The 16,151-nt window shown below is 43.4% G+C and overlaps 1 protein-coding gene across 2 annotated transcripts in view; it reads right to left on the bottom strand.

Moving 5' to 3' along the window:
- The window catches only part of Sema2a (Semaphorin 2a), a 489,458-nt gene that overhangs the window by 434,685 nt on the left and 38,622 nt on the right, over positions 1-16,151 (bottom strand). The window contains exon 1 of one of the 2 annotated variants that reach the window (XM_033466748.2): positions 1,488-2,818. The exons of the other annotated variant lie outside the window; for it this stretch is intronic. Within the exon in view, the coding sequence (XP_033322639.1) occupies positions 1,488-1,665 (178 nt within the window). The 5' untranslated portion in view covers positions 1,666-2,818. Of the gene's footprint in view, positions 1-1,487; positions 2,819-16,151 lie in introns of those variants that run through there. 2 annotated transcript variants of the gene reach the window in all.

Consider the following 16,151-nt stretch of genomic DNA (forward strand, 5'->3'; position numbering starts at 1 on the left):
TTACATTTCTTTTTCTTCGTTCGGACTGTTTTTAAATTCCTCTCAAATTGTTACTTCATTAATAACAAGTTATCGCCGGCTAGTCATCGTTACTAGAAATTCTCCGAAATATTATTATAGTAAACCAGATTTCGCTGAAAACCTGTCCGCCGCACGTACTTCAAGGCGATCAAACACAAATCGTATGAATCACATCCGGACAACGTTTAAAAGGTTTTAAGCAGTTTCACACCCAGCCCATACATTCCTCGTCGATTACACACGATCGTGACCCGTTACTCCTTTCCACTAATTCCGAAAAACCTAATCTCGGATTAGTAATCTCCTAATCAAGGAGAACGCGCTCCGAATGATTTAACGTTCAACGATTTAACACGTTGAGTGTTCTCATCAGCTTTCAAAACTCATTTTTACCGCAATACATTCGAACTGAATTTTACTAGGATATTTTCCCTGTGATAAATGAGCCGTTTATTTTGAAAGTGGCATAAGAGTCACTTTGTTTTGAAGTCGATACATTTAAGGGGTTGCGTTTTAACACGTTTAAAAATATGGATGCTAACTTTCGAGAAGATTTACTTTTGAATTTGTTATCTCAGGATGCTGATATTTTTCTCAGTATAAATAATTTCGTATAAACATTAAAAACATTAAACACTTTTCATTACGATAAAGTGACTTATGTCACTTTTAAAATAAACGGCTCATTTTAGTAAAGACACTTCGACCGAGGGCAGTATTGTACGCAACTATCCTTAATTCTTATCATTCTGTCATTACTACTACTGATGCTACTATCATTGTTATTCTTTTAATTGTTATTATATACAAAGGGTTCATCTCGTTAAACAATAAACTCTATTATTATTATTATTATTATCAGACTGCAGATTTTATGCGTTTATAACAAATGTGAATAAGTGGAATGAAACATCGCGAAGATTCTGGAAATATTTAAGAATACTGTTTTTTACTTGTACTTGTTATCTCAGGATACTGATATTTTTCTCAGTATAAATAATTTCGTATAAACATTAAAAAATCCCCACTTTTCATTACGGTAAAGTGACTTGTGCCACTTTCAAAATAAACGGCTCAAATTTTAACTTTCTAGTTTCAGTTCCATCAATGAAACCACTTAGATCTTGCGGTAATTTTTTCGGCGCTTGGCGTGTTCAGAGACCATTGATCATTTTCAACTCTCCTTTCGCAACGCCAGCCGTAAAAATATTGTTGGATCAGCTGTGCCATAATAATTGTGGTACAATCTAAGCTCGCCAATTGATATCAACGAAACTCATCTTCCAAACTCATCTGTTCGAACGTCTAAAACCTGAATCGCATCATTCAACGATCATCCCCGTCGTATCTCGGTCGTGAGCATACAGAATTACCACTGTAGTCGGAGCAACCTGATTTATATCTACGGCAGAGAAAATCGCGGTGCGAGAAGATAAACGGGCCAAAAGATATTGTAAAATGCGAACCTTTGTGATGCCTGAGATGGGACCGTCCGCAGCAGGGTTGCTCGAAATAAGCATGACCGGGGTGCGCACCCGTGGGTCTGCTGGCCTGACTGGGTAGTAGTAGGTGTCCGAAGACAGCTGCTAGGACAGCTGTCCTGACGAGCAGCAGCAGCGCGTCCGGTAATCTTCGTCGCTGCATCCTCGGTCACGACTCCAACGTTCACTGACGGTTTAGCCGAACAAACAACAACAACACGCTGGTACACTCTCCTGGGTGAGCTGGCTGCGATCGGATCGTTGCTCGCTAATCCAGCAGCATGTCGTGGATGGACAGAGTCGAACGGCGACCGATTCGTCGAAGTTATCCTGGCCTTGGGTTAACAGCGCGCCGGCGGTGTTCGCAGCGTGGTTGTTGCCCTTTGCCGCTGGCAGCACGCTGACGGACGTTCACCGATGCCACGGGAACCTTGTCTCTCGTGCTTCGTCGGTCCAGCGGCGATCCTCTTCGTCGGACCACCGCGCCACCGCACCTCGGCACCTCGGCACAGACAGGTATACGGCAGAGGACAAGGCAGAAACTCGGCTTCCTGCTCCCTTCTCCTCGCCGCGGCTCGACCTGGCGTACCGGGCCTTCGAGAGGACAAAGGAATTCTTCGTTCTCTCTTTCCGAACCGGTGTCCTCAGACAGGCAGAGAAAAGGAGAGAGAAGGGTCTACCCTAGCGGAGGATCCAGGGCTCGACGCGGCGACCATAACTCCCCTCACTTTCTCCGAAGGACTCGCGCACACGATCGGCAGCCACCGCGAACAAAAGGTACGCTCCGATCTCCGTAGCGCTTCGAGAAACTGTTCGCGAATGGGAACACTGGTTGTTCACGGACTCGCCGGTGAAATATTCAACGGACATCTGGTCCGACCTGGTCTATGTCACCGACAATCGTGATGCACACTCGTCGCGCGTCATATTACGTCACCGGCTTACGTAGCAGCAGACCGACGATGCACCGATCGTTGAACCCCGGTGCACACTCGCGGAGGCCAGTCGTCGGCGGCCGCAGGAAATCGTGGGCAAGTGTTGTCGGGCCGCAACGGGTCGCTTGACCTCGCATCTGTTGCGCGGCCCACGATCCTCCCGGTCGCACGCTACGATCGCGTTCGTTTCGCAGGAATCTCTCGGTCCGGGCCGACTGTTCGCACGATTCCTCGACCGAGCGTCACTCTATCATGGCCGATCACAGGTGAAAATCTGGCGACACGCGCTCGACGACGCTCTCTCGCGAGGCTACCGCGAACGACACCGGCTGTACAGACCTCCCTCTGCGGAGGCCGCGGCACGACTGTAGCCGCTGCCGCGAGGCGCGAGTTGCCGCGTTCACCGCACCTCGGTAGAGCTCGGCTACCCTCGGCCGACTTCGGCCAGCTCGTGCTCCGCGACTCCACGGTGCCCAAGTTCCTCCCAATCCCCGATCCGAGAGTCACTCGCCGACTCGAGCTCCGAACGAACGCCACGGGAACGTCACCCCTGATATTTCTCTTAACCCTCGCCCCCCAGGGGCGCTTTTTATGGCGCGCATGAAAAATTTTCGACCGCGCGGGGCCAATACCGAACGACCGTACTACGTACCGGCACTCTACTTGCAACAATGCCCTGAATTATGGAGCCGCGACGACTCGCCTGAAACACCCTTATCCGGTCTCTATTGCAGAGGATGATTCCACGGCAGAGCGACGTCGCCTCCTTCCCTTGTGCCGATCTGAATAAGGCTTGCCTCGAACCTTGTGACAAGCGTGTCCGGATTATTGAGAATTCTTTATCGTTCTCCTAGGTTTTATTAACCTTTCGAGCTCTGAATACTCCTGGCCGAAACGGTTCGTAGGGACGGAGCGCGGCTATCGCTCACCATCGCCGGGGGCGGAATACTTTTTTGGCCACACTGAAGTGACTATTCGAGGCGCAAACAGTAATAAATTATAGTGATTCTTTTGCAGAAGGTTAAATAATTAATCTTCTGATTGAATGTCTGATGATAGTGATTCACTATATTCTATTTCACTGTCGTCCCTTGTGAAATATTCCTCAAGATTTGATATTTTCTAGGGTGTCACGAATAAAAAAAAAATCGAACAAGTTATATTCCGCACTATCGTTGTTGACGCGAGCGAGACCGTGAGGTTCTTACATTCACAAGACGATACTGCTGACTGAGTCGTTTTGAGTGCTTTGAGTCGCGAAAAGGTGACAGTGCAGGTAATTATTTTGAAATCTAATTGGTTAGAGAGTGGGATATAAAATGGGATTTCCGTTTCGGAAATTTCCGGGGATTTTTATGACCCTAATATTGCCCGACCGCTACCTATAAGGAAGGCAAATTACTAACGAGTGCCCCTGTATTAATTTTACACGAAAATAACTGCATATTGATTGAAAAAATCGACAAACGCATATATACGCCCTTAGTCCAGGCCGATGACTTAGAGAAAACACATAAATACGGCCTTAGGCTACACGGATGACTTTCGCCGAACGCATATATGCGTCCAAAGAGCTCTAAGGGTTAAGGGTCGTTTTGGCTGCTTGGTTTTTTCAACGACTGCGAGTCTTTAACGACTGCGAAAGAAAATTCTTTTCGCCTGTATTTGAATTTATAATTTTCTAGTAGTATAGTTTTGTAATTTTATACAGTAGTATAGTTTTGTAATTTTATACAGTAGTATTATTATTTATACAGTATTATTTATACATAATATTATGTAGAAATATTATTAGTAGTATACATATTATTATTATTTATACATAATAAAATATAATTGATACAGTATTATTTATACAGTAGTATAGTTTTGAAATTTTATACATTATGATTAAAAAGTACAAAGCGATCTTCAAATCTCGATGAAACAGCAATACGGAAAGAAGTTAATTGGAGCGTGTGCTCCATTCCGTACAACATTTATTCGGAACATTTTTCAATAAGAAGCGAATAACGTATTTATCGAGATCTTCGTAACGAGTCTGATACGATATGCCGGTGCAAAGGATGAAATTTTAGAGGCTGACGAGCGTAAGTCGTCTGAAAAGGCAATTTGCAAAAAGTGGCCGCAGATGTTAAAATTTGCGAGGAGATTCGCCCGGCGAAGTACCAACATCCAATTAGGAAGCGTGGCGAAACGAATTCCCACAGTTCGCGAACGAAGGCAAAGATTTCCGCGCGAAAAGAAGTTTCCACGGTAATAATTAGGTCTGGCTTAATTATCGGCGACGTTAGGATTAGCTGTCAAAAATACACGCGCCGCTATACGTCAGCACCTCGACAATTTAAATAGCACGTAGGAAACTTTAAGAGCCGGGTTAAGTAGGACGATTCTGCGAGTGATAGATTAACGAGTTGCTCGGCATTCTTGCGAACCACGAGACAGAAAGAAAAAGAGAGGAAGCGCGACAGAGAGCGAGAAAGAGAGAGAGAGAGAGAGAGAGAGAGAGAGAGAGACGGGAATAGCGAAATTCCACTCTAATCTCACTGGAAACTGTACCAAGCTTAATCGCTAAAATATTTCCAATGGTGATTCACGGCGGTGACATAATTCATGCGTAATGACCAGATAAAAAATTATTTTAATTCCCTCTAGCCGGCGAGTATTAAGTTATAAAACGACGAAAAGAAACGCGCGACAAATTCGTAGGTGCCGACAAAGCGGATTTACAGTTCGTCGAAATTCGTTACGAAAAGTATTTGCAGCCCGAAAGTGAATAAGAAAAAAAATGTATTCCCGATGCAGAGCCTCGAATTAGCCTCTCGCGATATTTCAAGAGTTGATCCTATTCCCGACAGCGTTTCGCTAGACATCGCCGGATAAAATGCGCGAGAAAGGCATGCTTTTAAAGAATATTCGATTTTTCGCGATTTCCGAATATTTATAGATCAACTGTGAACAGAACGTGCGGTTTTCTATCGGATGTACATTCGAATCGAACATCTCGTAGTGGCTTGAAAACACAACGCACCGATGATGGTAGCATTAAACGGGTTTGTCCATTTTATTGTTACACGATGCTTTCATTTTTCATTTGAATTGCTGTCTATTGTTCACACGAGCTAAAAAATTCAGACGAAATAATCGAATAGTGTGGCAACTGAAATGCAAATTTTACGCATTTATAAAGGCGTTCGCGTGTGAAACATAACGAATTGTAAGGGTAGTGGAGCCGATTACTGCGGGCTGACAAATTCCTGTGCCTTTCGTTTGTTTCCGGGAATAATTAACCTTGTGTTTATGAAAATAATAGATATGACAATATTTTTATTCAACGATAAACAAGATAAAAGAATACATTTTGATATGAAAATACTAAATATACTTATATTTTGTTTACTTTTTAATAAAACAATTTCGTATGTCTTATTCGATAAATATAAAGTTAATTATGCTCGAAAATAAACCAAAGGTACAGCAATTCCGCCCACAGTATTCGTCTCCGCTACCCCAAACCCTCAACGAAATGCCAATAAACCATTTATTCGTCACAATGCACGATTTCGTAAAAACTTGATCCAAATTGATAGCAGACTGTTCGGCGAAGTCGAATAAATCTTCGCAGATCCAAGCGACAGCTTCAGAAACGTCGTGCGAAAGTTACTCCGTATACCCTCAGAAATTCTTCGTCGGTTTCTTCGCGATGCCCCGCCATTTGCGCGGGTCTGCCGTTGTCGTGGGCCGATAGTTTATATTTCGCATTTATATTTCGCGGTCGTGAACGAACGGTGGACAGTTTTTCCAGCGATTTGCCAGGCGGCTCGAAAAAAGGCGGGCTGGATGGCGCTTAAAACTCTCGGCGAGAGAACCGGCTGGTCCTGTGAGAAACGACAAAGGGAACCGGTCCGCTTCTTCGGGAAACTCATGCAATTCTAAACTATTTCAATGAAATGGGATAGCGACCGGTAGATTTGTTGGTCGCGGGTGCTCGCTTGTGCCCGGAGCACGCTAGACCGAGTTAAGGAAAGCCACGCTCCGCGCCATGCCGCGCCGCGCCGCGCCTCGCCGTGTACTCGGTTGGCTCACTTTTCCTTTGTTCTAAAATTCTTACGACTTCCCTCGCGTCTTCTTGGCTCCCCTTCCTGCCGGGCCAACAACAAAGGAAGTGGTCTGTATCACCGAGGGCGGTAATGTCGGCGAATAGGCGCGCGCGCGCGCCGCGTCGCGCAGCGGTACAGAAGTTCGAAATCATGGCCAAAATGTAAGACATTGACGGATTTAACCCTTTCGCTGCGGAACGCCGAAAAATGAATTACTCTCTCAGCAGCCGGCGCGATAGTAGATTGTCTGTACGAACGACACGATACGCGCGACGCTCGTAAGACGGTGTGTGAAACCGATTTTGCTGGTCTTTTCTTTGAGGCGACTGGCCGACACGGCAGCCAAACAATAATAGTAATAGTAATGATAATAACAATTTTAGTAATTTTTAATAATCTTAAATAATATAGACAATTAATATAATATATTATAACAAAATTTAATAATCGAGCGCCAGAAGGCGCCGTTCGCTGAGAGAAAGTGTCTATAGCCGAGCGCCAAAAGGTTCGCAGCGGAAGGGTTAATTGAACATTTGTATTGCAATTTCATATTTTAAGAAATGAAATGGTGCATCTAATACGGCGGGCGAATAGTTGAACAAATGATTTGATTTTCACAAAAGTTGGTATCTGCGTGTTTTTGGGAGTTCTGATTACGAATCTGAATTTTCATATTTTGACAAAAATCTGGATTCGATCGTGTCGATGAGACATCCTCCTCGTTCAAATATATCACGTTTAAAATGTTCATTTATTGAACTGTCATCATTTAAATGTCCTTTAATTACTAGTAACACTTGTTCTCTGCTTCATCGGCATTCATTACACTGTCCGACACGATTTTTGGGTTCCTATAGTCACTATGAAATTCTTGTAGAGCTTCACTCCCTGAATAAGAATCCGGAAACCGAATTGCTCCATCACCCTCAGTTTTTTAAATAAACGAACTTCTGTAAAAACCCAAAATTTTCGACAAAAATGAGGTACTGCTTGAAAAGTGCAAACGTTAGAAAGTTCTAATTGGTGTTAAAAGATAGAGGAGAGTTTCCCGAATGTAGTGGCATGCAATTTATGAATTGTTATTGGTCCTAAATAGCAATAAATTGATGTCAAAGTTTAAAAAAGTGTCGACGTGCGCAGTTTCTCCGTCAACGTCACACGTCAGCAGGGTCGACACTTTCAACAGTTCGCTTAATGTAATGTAACTAATAATAAAACTATTATCTACACATTTTCAAATTCGATTTTCTCGTAAACGAAGCTTCAAACAGAAAAATGTTATTCCTTTTTTTCGACTTATTTTCGCACGTAGAATCACCCCTTGCCCGATGGTACTACCCGTCCGGTAACACCCTGTATCTGTTCTTTAGTGCGGAAATGGAAAGAGAGTTACAGTCTCTCGCTCTCATATTGTGCACAAAAATGGACAATTTGGGAAGGGGAGATACCATTATTCGAGCCTTGCAGCTCGTCTTTAAAGTTGACAATTCGTGACTATAAAAGTGAACCGCAAGGATCGAATAATCGTCTCTCTTCTCCCCAAATTGTCCATTTTTGTGGACGATCTGAGAGTCAATTAGAGAGACATTACTGCAGTATGAAATAGTCTCGTGCGTCGGGATATAATACGAAATTGTCTCCTCTTTCGCGTCAGAGGCCACGGCGGCGGAGAGGGGTAGGGGGGTAGCAGTTCGCGCGGATACGCCTAGCGCCTTTCCTCGACGGCTTTCCTCTGCCCTCGCCCGGCTAACTTGGAGGGTTTGCGCGTTAGCATATCGACTTATTCATACAATCCGCCACGGGTTCCTGTTCCGCGGACGAACACGCACGAAGGCCGCCTCAGCCTCGGGGCGAAGCGTACCCGTCGATGTCGATGATGATGCCGCGCCGCGCCGCGCCGATGTCGATGGCGCCCCGCGCTTTTTCACGGGCTTTGAACTTCCACTCCTCGAACCCTCCGGGGAATACGTTACGACGTGTTTCGATACATTGATTTCGTTAAACTCGAGTGCCGGCTCCCGGACTCCTCGAAACGGCCTCGATAATGCCGTAACGCTCTCCGCGCGGAATTTCGTTTCGCGGGGAGGGGAACGCCGTTTGCTTGGATTATCGCTGTCGAAACATTCCCCCGGTGAAACAAACCGATCGATAGTGCCGGATTCGGTAATTGTTTCCGAAAGGTTCCGCGGGGCCGAACATACCGGCGTCGCTACAAAAATGATTGGGGTATCACGGCGAAAAAGTAATCGGTTCTCGAAATATTTTCAAAAATGCCTTTACCGAAAAGTAACGTTTCTGACCATGTTTTTTTTTTATTGTTTTCATAACTGCGTTCGAATTATCTACCGGTATTCCTCTTGTTGAAGGTTGTCCCTGCGACGGACATAATATTTTCAATTATGGTATTACATTGTTGTATGATGAGCTGCGTCGCATCCGGCGAGAGAGTGCGACGACTGTCTACTGTCTGTGTTGCCTTTTTTTTTTAGGCACCTACGGCCAAAAATTTTGTTCTTCGGTTAGTTGCCTACCGAAGTAGTTGTGCCTACCGAACCATCTCACCCGTAATATCAGTTAGCTTTGTGTGTGTTTCCTTTTCTTTGTTTTCAATAAAAATTAACTCTGTCACGATTATTTACGTTGCCTGTAAATATTCAACACCTCTACGGAATTTACGGGATTTGAATAAATTCTGGAGAGTGTGCAGCAACAAGTACAGACAATTTATACGCAGTTATGTACACGGTAACAATGTTATCATAAATGTTTACAATGTAATGGAGAAGCGTACGAGCAGCTTCTCCGGTAAAAACATTTTTGAAAATATCTCGAGAACTAATCATTTTCTCGTCATCATACCCTAATAATTTTGCACGTAGAATGAACAGAGAAATCAGCCTGTGCAATAAAAAATATGCATTTCCATTTAAAGAAATGATGCAATCGTTAATTGCACATGCACCGATGCATTTGAAAAACGTTCAAGGGTCTACGGATGCAGTGCTCTTCGAGCCATTTATCTTCCTCCTTTGGCATTTATTTCGTAAATGCATTAATAACGGAGTTACGACCTGAAACAATTCACGTCCTTCCGATATACCCGCGTCTGAGGCAGGACCCGCTGAATAGCCTCGCCGATGGGTCCACTAGCGGGACCAGGACGAAACGTCCCCTTTGTTTTCCTTCACTCTTCCATCATTATCAATTCCATATACATATATCCACGGTCTACAAAATCAGCACAAGTACGCATCGTTCCGCCGAGTAGATATTACCTTCGAGATAATAATCGTCGCCCACCGTTAAATCAATTTAAGCGAACACGGCGAACAATGGCCGACTGCGACGGGTTTTTCCTCCGCGGCGCAAAACACTCGGCAACTGAAAGGCGGAGAAGTGTTGCGCGATAGGAGGACTCCCGGTTGAAGAGCCGGAAATTAGCGTTTCAGCGGGTACCCGGCCCGGGAAGGAGAAAAAAGAAGGACGCATTACAGGGCACGTTCGTTGGAAATTACAACGCGAACTCCCGGCACCGGGAGCTCGACGAGCGCATAACTACCGGCAGTCGTTTCGGCAAGGCGACGTAATCGAATGTCTGAATGCGCCGACGGCGTTCAAGCGCGGAAGCAATGCAAAACCCGCTACCGAGCACGTATAATACACCCTGTCATGTTTACGTGAATGACACATCCGAGTGAAACGGCATTCCAACTTGAGAAGTTCTTAGGGAGCCACGGCTCTGAATAAGAAAGAAGGTATTATTGTATTCGCCGGCTGTCTCGGCGCCATTCATCCGCCGGACAGTGTTTCGTGACGCGGGCCCCGATAGCGGGCCGACGAGCTCCCGCGAATTTCGACGGGAAATTTCAGCAGAGTTCCCATAGGGGCCGGGGCTGACTTATGGAGTACCGGTGCGACGGCCTGAATGGATTCACGTGCCAACACGTAATTACGGAGGGCCCGATAAGTTTCGACCAAGTTAAGTCGCTGTTTAACGGCCGCTGCTTGATTTATGGGGCCGCCGAGAAAACCATATTTCGAGCGGAATAACACCTCGTCGATGGCACCCAGGACGTTTCTAGATTGCTTTGTGCAACTTTGCCGGGGCGGCCGTCGTAACGACGACGAGAATCGCTCGGATCGCGAACTTGCCTGCCGATGGTCACTTTTGCGCAGAGAATTTCGATTCTGGCGACGGTTGGATGATCTACAAGATCATCAGTAATGTCTCCCTAACCGACGCTCAGATTGTGGACGGAAATGGACAATTTGGGAAGAGGAGATACGATTATTCGAGCCTTGCAGCTCGTTTTCATAGTTGTTGACAATCGATAATCATAAGAAACGAGCCACAAGGCTCGAATAATCGTGGCTCCTCTTCCAAAATTGTCCATTTTTGTGGACAATCTGGGCGTCAATTAGAGAGACATTACTGTATTTTACATTACATCGAATATACAATCTGTCGTCGAAGTTATACGTTCTTGAGAAGTTACTTATTTTTATAATATTTTAGACAGATAGTTCTCAGCTTTTTAGAAACGAGTAGACTGTATTAAAAATATCTACGGTCGGTTTACAAAGGATAACGCTGTACGACAATGGGAGGGAGTATTTGATTTTGTGTCCTTTTAAATACTTTCGTGAGCCAATATGCCAAACGTTGTCTCGCGGCATGCAAGGCTCGAATAATCGTATCTCCTCTTCCAAAATTGTTCACTTTTGTGGAGAATCTGAGCGTCAGTTAGAGAGAAATTATTGTATCTCGTGGTAGACGCCTACGAGAACAGATTTCTTCAAAATAGGCTTGACAGTGAATGCGTTAAATACAATAGAGCTTCAATTATCCGGACCTTTGAAATCCGAATTCTTTATTATCTCAGTACGTTACATACGGAAATATTTCTATTGGGATTATGGCTTGAATTATTTCTCAAATGAAAATGATATTAATTCTTTTTCTTAAAAGTTTTATTTTTACTTTTATTTGACAGAAGGTATATATGCAATTCGATACACTACTAATACGAAGTAATACACTAGTGATCAGAACTTTAACCAGTTAGCTGTGTCTGACGAGCATACTCGTCACGAAGAAATGGCAATATTTTGTCACACGACGAGTATACTCGTCGTGCGTAAGAAGACCATTGGCTATTTAAATTGTAATTTTAAGGAAAACAAAAACATATTCTCAAATTTCAAGATGTTCAGAATATTTTCAGGCCAATCCTGCGCGAAGTTGTTTACATTGTTATAAAAATAAAATTAGGAAAGAATCACGGTATCGGTGTTCGACGTGCAAAGTGCCATTATATATTGTTCCTTGTTTTGCTAAATACCACTCTCTCTACAGCAACAATTTGAATTTTTAACTTTTATAAGTATTTAATTATCCCTGGTTTTTTCGTTTATTATACAGGGTGTCCCAGGTTTTAATGTTCAAACTTTGTCAGTATATTCTATGGCACAAAGTAAGAAAAGAATGTTATGTAAACATAGGTCATATAGAGCTTTATTAAGAAGTTATAACAAAAATTAGTTCAATGAAATGAAAGAGAATAGAAACGAAATTCGCACGGTCATAAATTCGATCTTCGATCGATGTCAATCATGTATTGTCAACAACGGTAGACATTTCGAAATGTATTAATAAACACAGCTTACATAAACGCACGGCATGTGCTGATCTATTCAAGCCAATCCTCTATTCTGAATTTTTGTTATAACTTCTTAATAAAGCTCTGTATGACCTATGTTTACATAACATTTTGTTCTTACTTTGTGCCATAGAATACACTGACAAAGTTTGAACATTAAAACCTGGGATACCCTGTATATATGGTATATGTTAACGTCAAGTGAATAAGTAGATATTAGTAATAAAATGGTTAATTTTATCAAATTTTATCAATTTCATCAAATAATAAATAAAAATAAATTTTATCAAATAAAACCGTCTTTTCGATCCAATATTTTAACAGCGACACTTACATTGTGTTCGACGAGTATACTCGTCGTCGCTTGATCCTCGCGACACATATAGGTGCGCGCTCTGAAATGGAGGCGCCACAGCTAACTGGTTAAATATTTCGTAAGTGAAATAATATGACTCCGCGGCGTACTTTCTTACAGTCGCTTCAACGGTCGCGTCTCGGGAGTTTGCGTCTGAGAACGGCGTCGCAGTGTCGCGGAAGGGCTTTGCATCCAGAAGTAAATGACAATTGCCGCTCGGAATTGTCACGGGGATTGGACCGGTTCCGAAACAAGGCGAGAGGAGGCTTCACTTTCGCCGGCGTTCCGAATCTGCCCGAGGGAAGATTAAACGTTGAGCGGGAAGGGGTCACGGGCGAAATGTTAACCGGGTGCCTGTATAATCAGAACGAGACTGTCCACTCGGTTCGAGTCCATATTTTCGGTGAAAATATTTTCACGTTATCCCCGCATCCTCTTTTCGCCGGCCTCTGGTAATTCTTTGAGAGCCGGGAGACCATAAAATCCGGCAGTATTAAGCGATCCCAGCGCGTGCGGCGCGGCGACGAGATCAATCGGGTACGATCAGTCATGCGTCTTCGATATTACTCCAGACAGAAGCTGATCCTTCGTTATTTCCGCCTGAACGGGGACGAATATCTGGGCCCGTCGCAAAAAGCGCGCACGGCGAGAAGGTTTTCGCGAGATATTAAATATTCAAGGACGCCGAATCGAGTCCGCATTATCCTCTTATTCCGCGGAGGTACTTCGCGCGCCTTTGATGCTCCCACGCTCCGTCGCGGTCCGACGCGCGAGTCGCCGACTTCCCGTTTCAGTGCCTACCAATCGAAAATATTTGTCGTCCTAAATATCAACGAAATCCATCGACCGAAGAAACGGGGGGGACACGGCGAGATGAAAAGTAGCTCGCCTGTTCCCTGTTCAAGGAACAGCGTGCTGAGAAATTTTCATCCCCATTCGCGAATCTTCGTGGATTTATCTTCGACAATGCATTTAACCATCTCTTTGAAATTGCAAAAATATTCTACTACGCTGCCGAAGTGTCACTAAAATTGTCGTTGATTGAAAAGACTAGTAAGTGAACATATACCCTGAAATTTTGTCTCCGTTTGGTTTGATAACGCGACTCGACGACGGAAAAGGCCCATCCAGCATACTTGAGTAAACGCGGGACGCGAAGAAAGCAAGGCGTCCGTCTTGAAAAATTCAACAATTACGCCGACCCAATTGCATAATTCCATCCCCTTTTAATCGGCGGACGTTGTTGCGCGTCGCAACCGATGAAATATTAACCATACTTTCGCGCGACTCTTTCGCGCCCATTGTTCAGGAACGTCGGCAGCCGAGATCATTAGATCGTCATTAAGGGGCCCTAATTGCGACAACGTAACCGTCCCAATTGCTTCTTAACATCGATCCACCGCGTTCAAGTGCCGCGGTTCGTTCGCCGCACGCGATCCTGCCACTGGCAGCTTGATTGCACCGAACTTCTGCTGTTTGGCTTTTATTATTTTCACCTGTCCCTTTCGGTCGGGGGGATATCGGGCCTCATGATTCATCATTAGTTTGCGGATTTTATGCATTTATGGCAGAATCGAGTAGTTGCAATTCGATATAGCGAAGATATTAAAAGAACTTAGAAATGCCAATGAATTATTGTTAATCCGTTATTGGGTCGTTCGGAAAGTTATTTTGTTCTTTCACAAGAAAATGAAAGACGATTTCTTAATGTTAAGAGTGAAAAAAGCTTCTTCACATTTTTCTGTTAGCCTTGAAATCTTATGCTTGCAGAAGTTCAGTTTTTTATTGGCAAAACACCGAATCCGGTGCTTTTCTATCATCCTTACAAAAGGAAATGTTTTTGGAAAACGAAACAACTTTCCGAACGAGCCAATAGAATTATTAAATAAAGGAAGAACGTTCTATTTTGCTTCTATTTTCTGCACTTGATACTTATAGTGCCAACTCGGATTCTAAAAATGTCGCAATGCCAAACAAGCTGTTCTTTTCTGCGCGATCTTTTGTTCAGTTGCTCTTCGCGATCTTCAAAAAGTTGCAAAAACTTTCAGGAAAATAATTGCCGATTCGCAGGTGCTAACTTGGAAGAGATCGTTCTCATGGTTACATCCTTCATCCCCTCTAATCTTTTCTCTCGGCCCGCCTCCGAGCCGGCAATCGGGTTCCAGTCTGGTAAATTATACCTAATATCCACGCACCATAACCCTCACTTATCTCTCCGTCGAAACACATGGTACCCGACAGCTTCGGGATCCCATCATCCGCTTCGTGCCGTCGAAGATCAAGATCCAACGATTCTTCGCCACAGGCGGCAACGGATAATGTCTTACTTTCTGCCACGCGAGCTTCGCGGTGCTCTTTTATTTGGCTAGACCCACTTAGCCTCCTCCCTTCAAATTAGACCGTAGAAAGTGGGGTGCAATTTCGAAACGGTACCGAACTGGCATCATTTTCTCTAACTTCTATCCTACCTGTAAACACGACGTATTTCCTTTTGGATCTCTTCGTTCCATTGTGACACGAGGTTAGACAGAACAGGCTATTCAATTATAAAGCAATTGTTGCGCTTTTAAACTTTAAAGCAATATACATCAATCGTCAATGTTCAGAATGCAAGGATTTTTATTTATTAACCTTTAGGGGATCAAAACTATTTATGTCCAGTTTACACACTGCCAAGTCAAGGTTATGTCAAGGTCATGTCAAGGTTATGTCAAGGTTATGTCAAGGTCATATCAAGGTCATATCAAGGTCATGTCAAGGTTATGTCGAAGATTATATAAATAAAACAATGAATAAATAAATAAAAGAATAGTCAGGTATACACCAATCGACAATGTTCAGAATGCAAAGGATTTTTATTTATTAACCCTTAGGGGATCAAAACTATTTCCAGTTTACACACTGCCAAGTCAAGATTATGTCAAGGTTATGTCAAGGTCATATCAAGGTTACATCAAGGTCATGTCAAGGTCATATCAAGGTCATGTCAAGGTCATATGAAGGTCTTGTCAAGGTCATATCAAGGTCTTGTCAAGGTCATGTCAAGGTTATATCAAGGTCATGTCAAGGTCATGTCAAGGTCACGTCAAAGATTATATAAATAAAAAAATGAATAAATAAATAAAAGAATAATCAGGTATACACGAATCGTCAATGTTCAGAATGCAAAGGATTTTTATTTATTAACTCTTAGGGGATCGAAACTATTTATTTCCAGTTTACACACTGCCAAGTCCAAACTGTTTTTCAGACGAAGAGAATTTTTTTACTGAAAATTTTTGTATGAAATATAGAGAAGAGATATTCATTTTTTAAAGAAAACTTCGTTGATATATTCTCATCGAAACAATCGTGCCTATTCTTCCAATATTTCCTGCCAGATTTTACGGTTTTATTGATTTCTGCCGCTTGTATGGCGGCATTGGACCGTTAAGGGTTAACACTAGAACTAGCCTGAACGCGATTAATGTATGCTGTTTTACAACAATGCCAAGACTGGATTTATTTAAGCATGATTCATATTATAATGTATGGTTCAATAAATAAATGTAGCTAAAAATGTCTCCTAGAAAGATTTTTATAATAGCAGGAACTGTGGA

The sequence above is a fragment of the Megalopta genalis genome, chromosome 4 (genome assembly GCF_051020955.1).
Source record: "Megalopta genalis isolate 19385.01 chromosome 4, iyMegGena1_principal, whole genome shotgun sequence".
Taxonomy (NCBI): domain Eukaryota; kingdom Metazoa; phylum Arthropoda; class Insecta; order Hymenoptera; family Halictidae; genus Megalopta; species Megalopta genalis.